Source organism: Notolepis coatsorum (genome assembly GCF_963971535.1).
Source record: "Notolepis coatsorum genome assembly, chromosome: 19".
Lineage (NCBI taxonomy): Eukaryota > Metazoa > Chordata > Actinopteri > Aulopiformes > Paralepididae > Notolepis > Notolepis coatsorum.
This window is the reverse complement of record NC_140183.1, coordinates 41,854,483-41,866,345: the sequence shown is the minus strand read 5'-3', so window position 1 is coordinate 41,866,345 and position 11,863 is coordinate 41,854,483. Positions and strand designations below refer to the sequence as shown.

At 46.0% G+C, this 11,863-nt stretch overlaps 1 protein-coding gene across 1 annotated transcript in view; it reads right to left on the bottom strand.

The window, feature by feature from the left end:
* Positions 1-203: 203 nt before the first annotated feature.
* Positions 204-11,863, bottom strand: part of pbx2 (pre-B-cell leukemia homeobox 2) — a 31,598-nt gene continuing 19,938 nt past the window's right edge. Inside the window, exons 7-8 of the mRNA XM_084337000.1 lie at positions 11,145-11,239; positions 204-1,377 (exon numbers count right to left, since the gene is read on the bottom strand). Coding sequence (XP_084193126.1) covers positions 1,297-1,377; positions 11,145-11,239 — 176 coding nt within the window. The 3' untranslated portion in view covers positions 204-1,296. The remainder of the gene's footprint in view (positions 1,378-11,144; positions 11,240-11,863) is intronic.

The window sequence follows — 11,863 nt, the reverse complement described above, 5'->3', positions numbered from 1 at the left end:
AAGATGTCTCGGATGGGATACTATGAATAGAACCTATTAAATGACAGTGTTATGTGAAAGGCATGGTTTGTGGATGGATATTTCCGTGGTAACAGTGTCCCATTTCAAGTTGATGAAGGCCTATATAATATTTTGTGAAAGTTAGATTTCCTGCACAGAAGTTACTTTACATATTATGCACAGGGAAATGTGAGGACAAGTACTGACAAATTACTTGCTTTTAATAATTCATTTAGACAAAATTGTGTATCATGATTCACAATATATATATATGTATATAAAAACAATACGACAATGGACAATATCCATATATTGCCAAGCCCCATGCTTATTGTTAATTAAGGGGAATGCCAACCATTAATTCAATATTTGTGAACATGCACCACAATAATTTTATTCTACATCTTTCTAAAAGCTCTGTGGATGTATTATAATATATATATATATTTTAAACACTTACTAAAATGGTATTCTTTAAAATGGGTGGCATTCCCCTTTAATAACAAACGATTTCAAGGGAAACGATACATCTGGAAATATTATCAACCACCGACTGAATACAGAGTCTTTATTGTAAAAGAGGTAGAGAGAATACAGGTGTTTCACTGTACAGAAAAACAAAACGGCACTGTTGATATACTCATTCAAACCCTTAATATGGACACGGGCACACCTCATTCATTATATACCTGTAGTGACGCACCTCATTCATTATATACCTGTAGTGACCCACCTCATTCATTATATACCTGTAGTGACACACCTCATTCACTATACCTGTATTGACACACAAGCCCAGTAGAAAAAACAAGAGAAACAAACACACAAAATCTTTGGATTTTCTCTATTGCCCTCTCAGTCACTAAATGCATTCTCTCTATCTGAGCTTTTTAAAATGAAAACCATAAAATAGTTGTAGCACTAATAAAACAGCAATAATATAGTGTGATAAAAACAATGATAATGCAGTCCCCCCCAAGCCGCACACGCACACACACACACACACACCTCCCCTGCAGTAACATGTCAAAGTAGTGGAAAACAAACCCTATGATCCCAATACTAAAACCACAAACACACATTTCCACCTTTCCTACACTCAGCTCGTTATAACAAATATAATAATGACCAACATTAGATAGCAAGAAAAGGAAAAGAAAAAAACATAAAAAACCCTAAACAAAAAAAACCATAAAATAAACTGCAGCCAAGTGGGAAGAGCGATATCATTCTTTCCGTCTTCTCCATCGTCAATCTTTCCATCGCTGTCGTCTGACGCCGGCGGGCGGGGCCAAATCAGTCAGAGTTCTCCGTGTGGTCGCTCCCAGGTGAGGTAGCCGAGGGGGGCGTGTTTTGACCCTGCCAGTTACCGTTAGTCTGTTAGATGGAAAAGGGAGGGGTAAGAGGGCAAGTAATGACCTGCTGAAAATATGGAACCCAGGTGTGTAACTTCTTATCGCACAGAAGAATCAACACATGGCAAGAATCACCTTCGTTTGTGCAGATAAAAATAACGACTACTGTCAAGTCAAACTAGATCTCCCAACCTCCTGAACTCTCCCAACCTCCTGAACCCACACATGACCCAGTCATGGCAACCCCCCCCCCCCCCCCCCCCCTCCATCCCTCCCTCTCTCACACACACACAAGCACTTGCGTTTACATGGACAGTTTATTCCCCTTTTCATTCGGAATTAACGTTAAATCCTATTTAAAGTTATCATGTAAACATCTGAAAATACTTAATTCGAAATGAAAATGGCCATTCCGAAATAAAATCCATTCCGATGTAAGTGGCCGGTTTATTCCGTTTATCATTCCGAATTAAAGCTTTTTCTGTCCATGTAAACGCTTTTTCGGAATTAGTTCCCCCCGGTCTTTCTGCACATGATCGCGCATAGGCTACAGTACGATGATCGCGAACAGGGGCACATATTGTTCCATAGCATACGCCTTCAGTTGATCATGACAAATCCTCTCTTACCTTGACGATTAAAAAGCCTCCATAATTTAGTAAATAAAGCTGTAGCCAGCCAGCTAGTATTGATGATACAAAATGCTATCCACAAAATAGCTACATAGCTAACCAACTAAATACAATGGTATCCTGAGGTAACGTTAGATACAACGTTTGCTAGTCGAAATGACTGGACACACACAGGGACAAGTTAAACATCAATCAATTAATTTATTCCAACAGGTAGTTTGAGCTGCATGTGAGCCGCGGTCTTTCTCTCCTCTCCTTTGGAAACGAATGATGATACGTTAGCTAGAAAAAGCACAGAACCGGCCGGCAAAAGTGAAGCTGCTAGCAACAGACACTATAATACTTCCGTCGGGGGATTTCAAAATAAAAGAGCGACGTCTAAAAGCACCGTAAATAGGTTTATTTTGTACATTATCTAACGTTAACACGAACCTAAACTAACTTTAGATTAGTTTAGGTTCGTGTATAGATATATATATTAGATATTGTAAAGAATAAACGTATTTACGGTGCTTTTAGACGTCGCTCTTTTATTTTGAAACCCCCCGCCCGGAAGTAAAAATTATGCTTATTTGTCTGCTTGTTATCAATGGGTTGCTACATACGGGGTACAATGTTACATAGGCTGTGCGTCGATGTTGCAGAAGCATAAAGGCCTGCAACACCTTTGCTTTGTCGATGTTGTGGTGCAGTTGCTTTGAAGTTGCTGTAGCATTTAGAGGCCTTTAACGTTAGCAGAATAGACACACCGAGAGTCTGGTTAATGTTGTTTGGTACGCTAGCACAGTAGCTGAGAATACCGGTCGCAGCTGTTTGTTTACTTCTGGTAAACGTAATGACGTTAACATCCTGTTTACGTTTACCCAATCAGAAGCCTTCCCAGCGCCAAACCTTACGATGACTCGAAAACTCCCGATTAGACAGTGACTTTCATGTAAACACCTTGTCGGAATTAAGATTTGACATGTAAACTCGCATGATTTTTTTTTACATCCGAATGATTTGATTCCGAAGTTATAATTCGGAATTAAAAGTCACCATGTAACCGCAGCCTCTACTGCCACCCCATCAGGACTCAATCAGCAGCAGCTGGCAGTACTGCTCTTAGCAGACCAGTTTGTTAGACATTCAACATGGACTGTGCATGTGCTCTGCTCATTACCCACATAGGCAGCCGGTAAGGATATTTGATTGTGTGTATATATGGGGATGTTATTTATGTATGGTTGTGTGTATATATGGGGATGTTATTTATGTATGGTTAAGTGTTTACTTTAAAGTATGTTACATTACTAGCCCATATTTAAAGTAGTCACAGGAGAGTAATCATCTTTGTACAGTGCATAGGTTTTAGAGTGGTATGATGCATAATTGGTAGAGTAAGTTAATTAACTTTAAACTTCCAATGTGTATTTTATTTCCTGTATTTTTCTGTGTTTTTGTTCTAAAGGTTTTTTACCTAGAAAAGCTACTGGCTAAACTGCTAATTGCCAAATGCAAATAGTAGACCATTGCTAACCATACAAAGACCACCTACTGGCTAAAAATGGCTGAAGTAGGAAGGAATGAAAAAAACCCTTTATCAATAAATGGAGAAAGAAGGTCATTCTCGGTCTGGTTCTTGAGTGAAATCCAGTTCTATATCGTATTGGCTCCGCTCAGCGTCAACTGCACATCTCACTCGAGTGACGTGCACTGAATAAAAACTTCACAAATGCACCTTTACATACCAGCATCCGTCTGGCCACACCCCCATCTGCTACCTACATAAGCAGGGGTGGGGCCACACACTCATCTCCTTCTCAAATTTCACCCCAAGAGAGTGCCTGTATACCAATCACTTGACGTGGGAAAGAAAGTATTTAGCTGTTTTTTCGTATTAGGGGCTCGCGTCGCTGATCTACTCCCCACCTGCAGTCCTCCTTGCTGCGGCTGGATAGGTATTGAACCTCCGGTTATACAGCTGGACTGTAGGAGGCACCGGCTGTTTGTGAGACATTGGTTTGCCTCTGGGCTGGGTGAGTAATGTTTGCTATGCGGGTGCCAGTTGTCTGTTAATGCTATGGGGGTTAGCTGACAATTTTACGAAGGCCGGCCCCAGATTGGGGTCCTCTGCTCGGCCTCTTAGGCGGCGGGCGGGGGGTCCTGGTCTGACGCCCATGATGGTCAAACTAGTGGGCCGCGACCGAGACCTGGTTTGAACCCGGGATTCTCTGGACAAGCGGATGCTTCTGTCCTGTGCAGGCCCCATCTTTCACATTAATGTGAGAGTACACCCTAAACACGAGGAAATGTGGGTCTGGATCTTCTTTATCGGTAGTTCCATGCTCAAGTCGGCTGCAGCCTGTATGGGAATTGTGCCGACTCCGCTGTATGTCTGGTAAATCACAGTTGAAAACTGTTTGACATTTCTTTTTCTCTTCTCTCTTAGGATGAGGAGGGTTTCAGGCGGCGGCCTGTCTGAAGTGTGGCTTGTTATGTCGTTGTGTACAGTTCAGGTGATAGCTGCTTAGCTTGCGTGCTAGTTTGTGGCCTACTGTTAGCCAGTCAGCTGTTAGCTGCGGCGCTAGCTCGTTGTGCTACACTGTTGAACGTTACTGTGAGTATAACATGCCTTAAACACTCTGACTACGACGTCATCTTTGACAGAGGATGTTAGTCGACCCTACACCGGGTGCCATGCCAGCGAGGACTTCGTCAACATGGAGAACGGTGGCTGGGTGGCGCAGCGGACATTACCCTCGTCACCAACGCAGGAGACGCCGGGTTCGACGTCGGTTGTCCCGTTAACCAGTGTTGCAGTCTTCTCGGCCTGCGCTCAGGGTGAAGGTAGGAGTCCTGCAGACTTTAAACACTTCTTCTTTCCTTCCCTTCTAAATGTTTTGTAATAACGATGTTTTCCAAAACGTGTGTTGCTGCAATACATTGAGGATACGATGCGTGTTGTGTGTGAATTGTCTTGTCACTTGTCTCTACATAGAAAATCAGCGTTGTTTTTTTACATGTGTAAAAATGAACTGGTTAGTTGTGATGAGAACATGTGTGTTCATGTAACGTTTGTAACCTGGGTGAACTCACAACTAAGTGGGTTAATTAACCTGTGAAGCTATGCTTAGTGACATGTGATTGAGGGAAAAAATCTTTTTCTCAGCCTGTGATGACAATGAACAGCGTGTTCACATATTAACAGGGGTACCTGTTCAACCTGGTCGTTAGGGATGGGTACCTGATTTGAACAGATACCGGTACCGGTACCTGTGAATGGATACCGGTACCCAACGGTACCTTTTTTCTGTACTTTAGTCTCAAGAAATTTAATTTACCTACCTCAGTCGTAAAAAAGAAAATCCAAACTTCAAATAACTACAATTTCGACAGTTTTCGGCTCGTCATTGCTCCGACTGCTTTGTTGTTTAATCAAGTCAAATCCTAGGTAAGCATATATTGTGCATGTGAACGTTGACATGAAAAGAAAAAGGTATATAAAAAAAATCTGTATCTCACTTGATTCGATACTCTGTAGTACCGACGTGTTTCGGTTAGGTACCTCAAAAGTACCGAATTCCGTACCCATCCCTACTGGTCGTATCAAGGGTAAGGTAGGAGGGGTGACCCCCCCCGGTTTTTCCCTGGGGCTTCCCCCCCCTCCTCTCAGACATTTACTGTCACTGTTTGTGGGGATACGATGTAACCCTCAGCTTAAGCTGCTGGGGTTGTGTTTCTGCTTGAGAAACTATTCTTTTCCTAGGGAAAAGGTTGTTTGGTCACTATCATGTGTGCTTAGCAAGGCCTGTGGCCAATACGTAATCGGGGACTTATGTCTCTCGTTATGAAAAACGGCATTCCTCTGTAGTAAGAGTGTACTTTTGCCATTTTTTGTTGTGATGGAGGGTTGTGTGTGTCGTTGATATCTACAACTGGGTTAGGTTTTGGCCCACAGAAGCACATGTGTAAGTCTGGTACCGGGGCTCTTAAAGGGGCCCTCTCTGGTCTGTGTTTTTTCCTTAGTAAAAATCAGATAGCAGGTTAGCACATGAGCTATGTGAAGCTGTTAAAATGCTTCATGTAGCATGCTATGACTGGTGTCATGGCTCTACTTTGTCATTACATCGTATCAGGGGTGAGGGGTCGTAAAGGGGTGAACTGGTAAAACTTTCCTCCCCTTTTCTGATTGGTCAGGGGTTAAAACCCCCTGTCCTTCAGGGTTCCTGTCACGTTGCTGTTTCTGCATGTTACAGGGTAGGAGGGAGGGAGTTTCCTGGTCCCACGCCCTGAAAGATTGGGCGTGTGCACCGCGGAAATTCCCCCGCCATAGAGTACGTCACTGAGCGCGTTTCTATTGGTAAGACTTCCGTGAGTTGTTCAGGTTCCATGTTATGGATCTGTTTCAGGGAGTTTTCAGAGCCTCCTCCTCACGAAGCTCCTCCTCAGGGAGAAGAGCCTTCTGTGAGTTCGGACCCTCCCTCCCAGTGAGGGAGCCTCCTCAGAGTTTCAGAGCCTCCTCCTCAGATTGTCAAGGTGAGTAGAACTTCAAAAAGGAGTTCTGCTCTATTGTATGTGTATTCGATTCAATTCGATTATTGAGTGTGTATTGGTTCAGAGCCTCATCCTCGGAGAGTCCTAACCCAAGTGTTACATAGCTCAATGTTGCAATATTTCTTTTCAATCTATACAGCTCGCGTGGGAAGTCTCTGGGGGTTCCCCATCCTCTCCTTTTTGGAGTAGGTGGACGGGGTATTGTTTAGGGTTTCCCTGACTCCTCGCCCTACAGGTCTGTTGAGTCATGGGTTTCCCCCCGTCATAGGGGTACGTCGCTCACCGTCCCCTCTTATGAAGTGTGGTTGACGGGGTGGTGTTTCCCTCAGCCGCGTCGCATGGGACCCATGTCCGTATTTTTTCAGAAAAAATGTAAAATTAAAAAAGCGGCTTCTTGTTGTTCCCCAGGCGGCTTGGAGGAATGGTGTCTTGTTAGACTATCCATTGATGTGTTTTGGGTCTCGACGTGTACATAGTGCTGGCTCTGGGTGTTTCTGATAGGAATCACGCATGAGGATTGTGCGCCTTGGTTGCTCGTTATTAAAACCGTTTTTATAGGGCAACTGGGATGGAGTTTGTCTCTTCCGAGTGCCAGTTTACTAGGTTTGTCTCGACGAATTCTCGTTCATATCTGGGGGATGTTAACGGAATAGATCAAAGCATAGGTAGAGGGGTCTCACGCCCTTGGGGTGGGCCACTGAGTGCGGTACGAATGGGACAGTCTGGGTGGCGCCCTCTATAATGTTTTAGATCGACACGCGTACCTACCCCCCCTCCTGGAGTTGGGGATGTCGGCGTGATTAGGGCAAGGGACTGGTTCTGGTCATGCTGGTCCAGGTCAGTTAACCCGTTGTCCGCCAGGGACGCAGATCTTCTGTTCTGGTACCCTGAGGGACTTGTGCTTTTTTCAGGGGGAAAAATGCCGGGTCGGCCCGGGTGTCACAGGGTTGGGCGTTATGGAGACACTTTTGTTGGGTACATGTTGTACCTTGTGCTGTTATGAAGGGGCTGGTTCTCCATTCTTTTCGCCCCTCTCTTCTCCCGCTTACGCATGGCTGAGGGGGCTGTTGGGGTGGTCTTTATAGACCTCCTCTGGCATCCCTGTGTGCTTCCCGGTCCGCCGGGCCCGGTCCGAAGTTGTTTTCGTCGACCCGTAGGCCTGGGATAACCCCTTTTTGAAAACTGAAACACTTGTACTGCGGTATAGCCAGTGTATACCCGCAGGTGTGTTTGAGTTTTTTCCTGAGGGGGTTATAGGAACAACCACCGCATGTTGAACCAAGAGGGTGGTTGATTCCCTGGTGTGTTGGAGCGGAGTCAACTCCCGGGTTACCCGGTTGAGTGTGCCCCTGCACGTTCATGACGTCTACCAATCGTGTCAGCCTTCTCTGCCTCGGCCCCTCTAGAGCGTCTGGGATTTTTTGGTGGAGGCTTTGACATGGTGCTCAACAATGCCAGCATACGCCCCTTCCGCCGGGGTGCTGTTTTCAGTTGACCCCTTTGGCGCCTGTCTCGTCCGCAGTGCTCCAGGCTCGGGTCAAGTGCCTGCTGCCTGGATTGAGGGATCGGCCTCTTCTGGAGGTAGTCTCCCCGGTGCGCTGCCTGCTCCCGCTGTAGTGTAGCCTCTTGAGTGCTTCGAGTTACAGCCATGCTGACTGCCTGAGTATGCCAGGGTCAGTGTGCCAGGCGGCGTGCTAGTGGGGGGAAGGGCCTGCTCTTGGATGGGCCCTGTCAGAATACGCTGGCGATGTGGGGGGCGCTGTCACTAGTGACCGCCTGGTGAGGTCTTGATGCTGTGGCGTCATTGGCCTCTCCGGGCCCCCTTTTTCCGGGGGATCCAGTCCCTTCTGGGTCTGGGTCTTCCTTCGCGCTCCGCTGCTACGGCCTTGCGTTTGCTCTTGACCCCGTGATTTTGGGGGCGGTAACAAGGTTTGTTCCGTTCGTTCACTGGTGGCATGCGGGTTGTGCGTGTGCATAGTCGTGGGGTCAAGCCACGGTCTGCTCACCCTGTGCGTTGAGTTGCTTCAGTTCCTCTTCGCACGGTCGGATCCGTCTCCCTCCCGTCCTCCAATAGGGAGGGTATCCCTCCATTAGGGAGGGTCGGGGGGCTCGGTCCTCCCCGGTTCTGATGGTTGTGGGGGGCCTCAGTGGGGTACATTTGTCGAGCTTCAGCTCCCTCTCAGCTCCCGTTGTGCAGTTGACGCTGAGCGGAGCTAATACAGTATAGAACGATAGGTAGTTCTGAGTATTAGTGACGCTCAGCGTCTAGGCGCCACTGCGGCCCTTGATCTTACCTTGTGGTGAAATGATTGAGAAGGAGATGAGCGTGTGGCCCCAGCCCTGTTTATGTAGGTAGCAGATGGGGGTGTGGCCAGACGGATGCTGGTATGTAAAGGTGCATTTGTGAAGTTTTTATTCAGTGCACGTCACTGGAGTGAGATATGTGCAGTTGACGCTGAGCGTCACTAATACTCATAGAACTACGGTTATATTCATAACCTATCGTTAACCCTTCGGGTGAGCAAGCAAACATCCTACCAAGTTGGGGATAGAGCACAAGGTCAATATTCAAAAACACGTACAACTTGACAGTAAAAAACAGACAGTAAAAAACCGCAAGACCAGGGAACTGGAAAACCTGGAAAAAAGGACAACCCTGAACCCTGGAAATTCAATACAATTTAATTCAACTCCAAAGCCAACATATCTGAGATTGAGGAGAAGTCTGTTGAGGATCTCAAGGGAGAGAGAACAATTGCAAAAAGAGTGTTCTCTCGTCTGGCCAACCGCATTGCCAGGACCCATGAGGACATGTCTGAAGGGGAGCTCAAGGACGCTTTCAATGAACTTGCAGCAGGAGCCAGTAAAGTCTTGGAAATCAATGACAAACTGATGGAGGTCAGAAACCTGATTAAGAAGACACTATGGGCCAACTTTGGGGACACTGAAATGTCCACAGTGCTACAGGCAGCAGAGAATGGGTGTGAACACACTGAGAACATAAAACCTGACTGCAAACAGGAGGCATACAACTTCACACTCAAGCACCTAGAGGGACTGGTAAAGACGGCAGAAGAGGCCTATGTTCAGTGGAAGCGATGGATCCCTTCAGATGGGCAGCTTCATTTTCAGAATAGCCTAAAGCATCTCAAACTCCACGTTCCCAGATTGGTTGCCAAAATGGCCAACATCATACAGGCCAGTGTAATAGAGGAGGCAGAGAGGACGCCGGCACCATCACCACACACACCCAATGCCAGCCATCAGGTTGAAGCCAACAGCCCTTCCCAGGTTCACTGGAAGTAAACGAGACTTCTATAGGTGGAGGAAGGATTGGGAAGCACTCCAGAGGCAGGGTGAGCCAACAGGCTCACAGGAGGTGAAAAAGGTCCAGTTACTCGACAGTCTAGATGACAAGATCATGAGGGACCTCCGCCTCAGCACCTACAACACCGCAGATGATATCTTCTGTGTCCTAGGAAACCGCTATGGCAACCAAACGGCAATTGCCATTGAGATAGTGGAGGAGTTACAGAGAATACTAGCTGTCAGAAGTCATCAGCCACGGAAAATAGTTGAACTTATCCAAGCTGTGGAGAAGGCGCTTCAAGACCCGAGTGACCTTGGCGATACAGGTGCTATCAAGAATCCACTGGTAACAAAATCCATTGAAGGAAAACTCCCAGATTCTCTAAAAGGAGTGGCTTGTCTATGTCGCTGACGGGAGAAATGCTGTGGCACCAGCCAATCGGTTTGACAGTCTCTTGGCATTCCTCAAAGAGCAAGAGAGCATATATGAGCAGCTCGAGCAGCTGAGGGATGAAGAGCCAAGTAGAAAGGAGACCAGGGCTGAGCCAAGGTTTGCCAGAACAAGATCTACCAAGTCAGACAACGACCAAGGGTGCGTAGTCTGTGGAGATGGAAAGCACAAGAGGAAGCTATACTTTTGCAACCAGTTTCGAGCGCTCAAGTTGGCAGATAAAAATAATGCAGTAAGAAAGCTGGGAGCATGCAAGAGGTGTCTCGAGGTTCATGATAACCGTTCATACTGCAAGCCTGGCTTCCTGTGTTCAAACCACATCTGCAAGGAGGAGCACACTCCTGAGCATCATTACTGTCTGTGTCCTAATGCTGAGAGAAGGAGAAGCAGTGCAGGTCAGAGGAGCATGGTTTGTTCAGACGAAGGGAAAAGCAGGAAGACGTATACAGACAAGCAAGAGGAGTTCAACAAGCTAAAAAATTAAAAAAACAGACAGACACGTACAACTTGACAACTACAGATGTCCAGAATTACCATGTACAGATGGCAAGTGTATGCCTTTACCGATGTTCTGACCAATGAGAGCTAAGGCCAGGGGTATCTCCAGAGTGTGTGTGTGTGTGTGTGGGGGGGGGGTCCTCCCAGGAGAAAAAAAAACAAAAAGAAAAGTTTCTAAAGTTGAGAGGGGAATACAGACAAGTTGTGAAAGAGAAGATGCATATATTTTTTTTTATAGTACCAGTACTTAAAAGGTGATATAGATAAAAATGTTATGTAGAGTAATAATTTTTAGACACAAAAAAATCAAATATCAATAACGATATAAACATGTAACTTGATGCATATGTTCATGTTCAGTACCTGTGCTCCAATTTGGTAGGAGGGCTGCTCTCCATTCATTGGTGGGACACCGAGGAACAGGTCAGCTGATCCGGACAGAGAGAAGGACCCAGACCCTGTTGAGGGGAAAAGCGAAGTTTGTGAATACGGGACCAAAGTGATCTTTCACCTTTACATAGGGAAGGTTGACTGAACACGCTTGCTCCTTGTCAGCACTGTCCTGCTTCACATTCCTACAACTACACACATTCACACCTGACTATTGCCCATCTGTCTGATGGCCACTGAGAGGTTCCACTGGAGCAGTTGGTCATTCAAATTACCATACCAGCGTAATTAGTCTGTGTAATTTTGCCTGGAGATTGCCCGTCTTTAACAGATTGTGTTAATATGGTATATGTTTAGCAGATCTTAGCATACCTTACTAAATGCCATTCACACTGCCACTGATGTTCGAATGCGTCCTAACTATTCCCAATCGAGGTTGGCTCCAAACCCCGCTCCCCATCATTTTCATTGGAATGTAACTTGAATTAATGTTATTAATTAAAGTTACATTCCTGTTGTGACGCTTGGCCTCAGAGCGCCAACTGCAGATGGGTTTTTGTGCTTTTACTGGTTGTCAAGCCCTGGCTGACCGTGGAGCTATCGTTAGAATTGTTGCCCTGGTAGTTACGTTATTCCTAGGCCTACGACAGTATGAAAAATAGGACATCAGCCATTAAAAATATGAAAACATT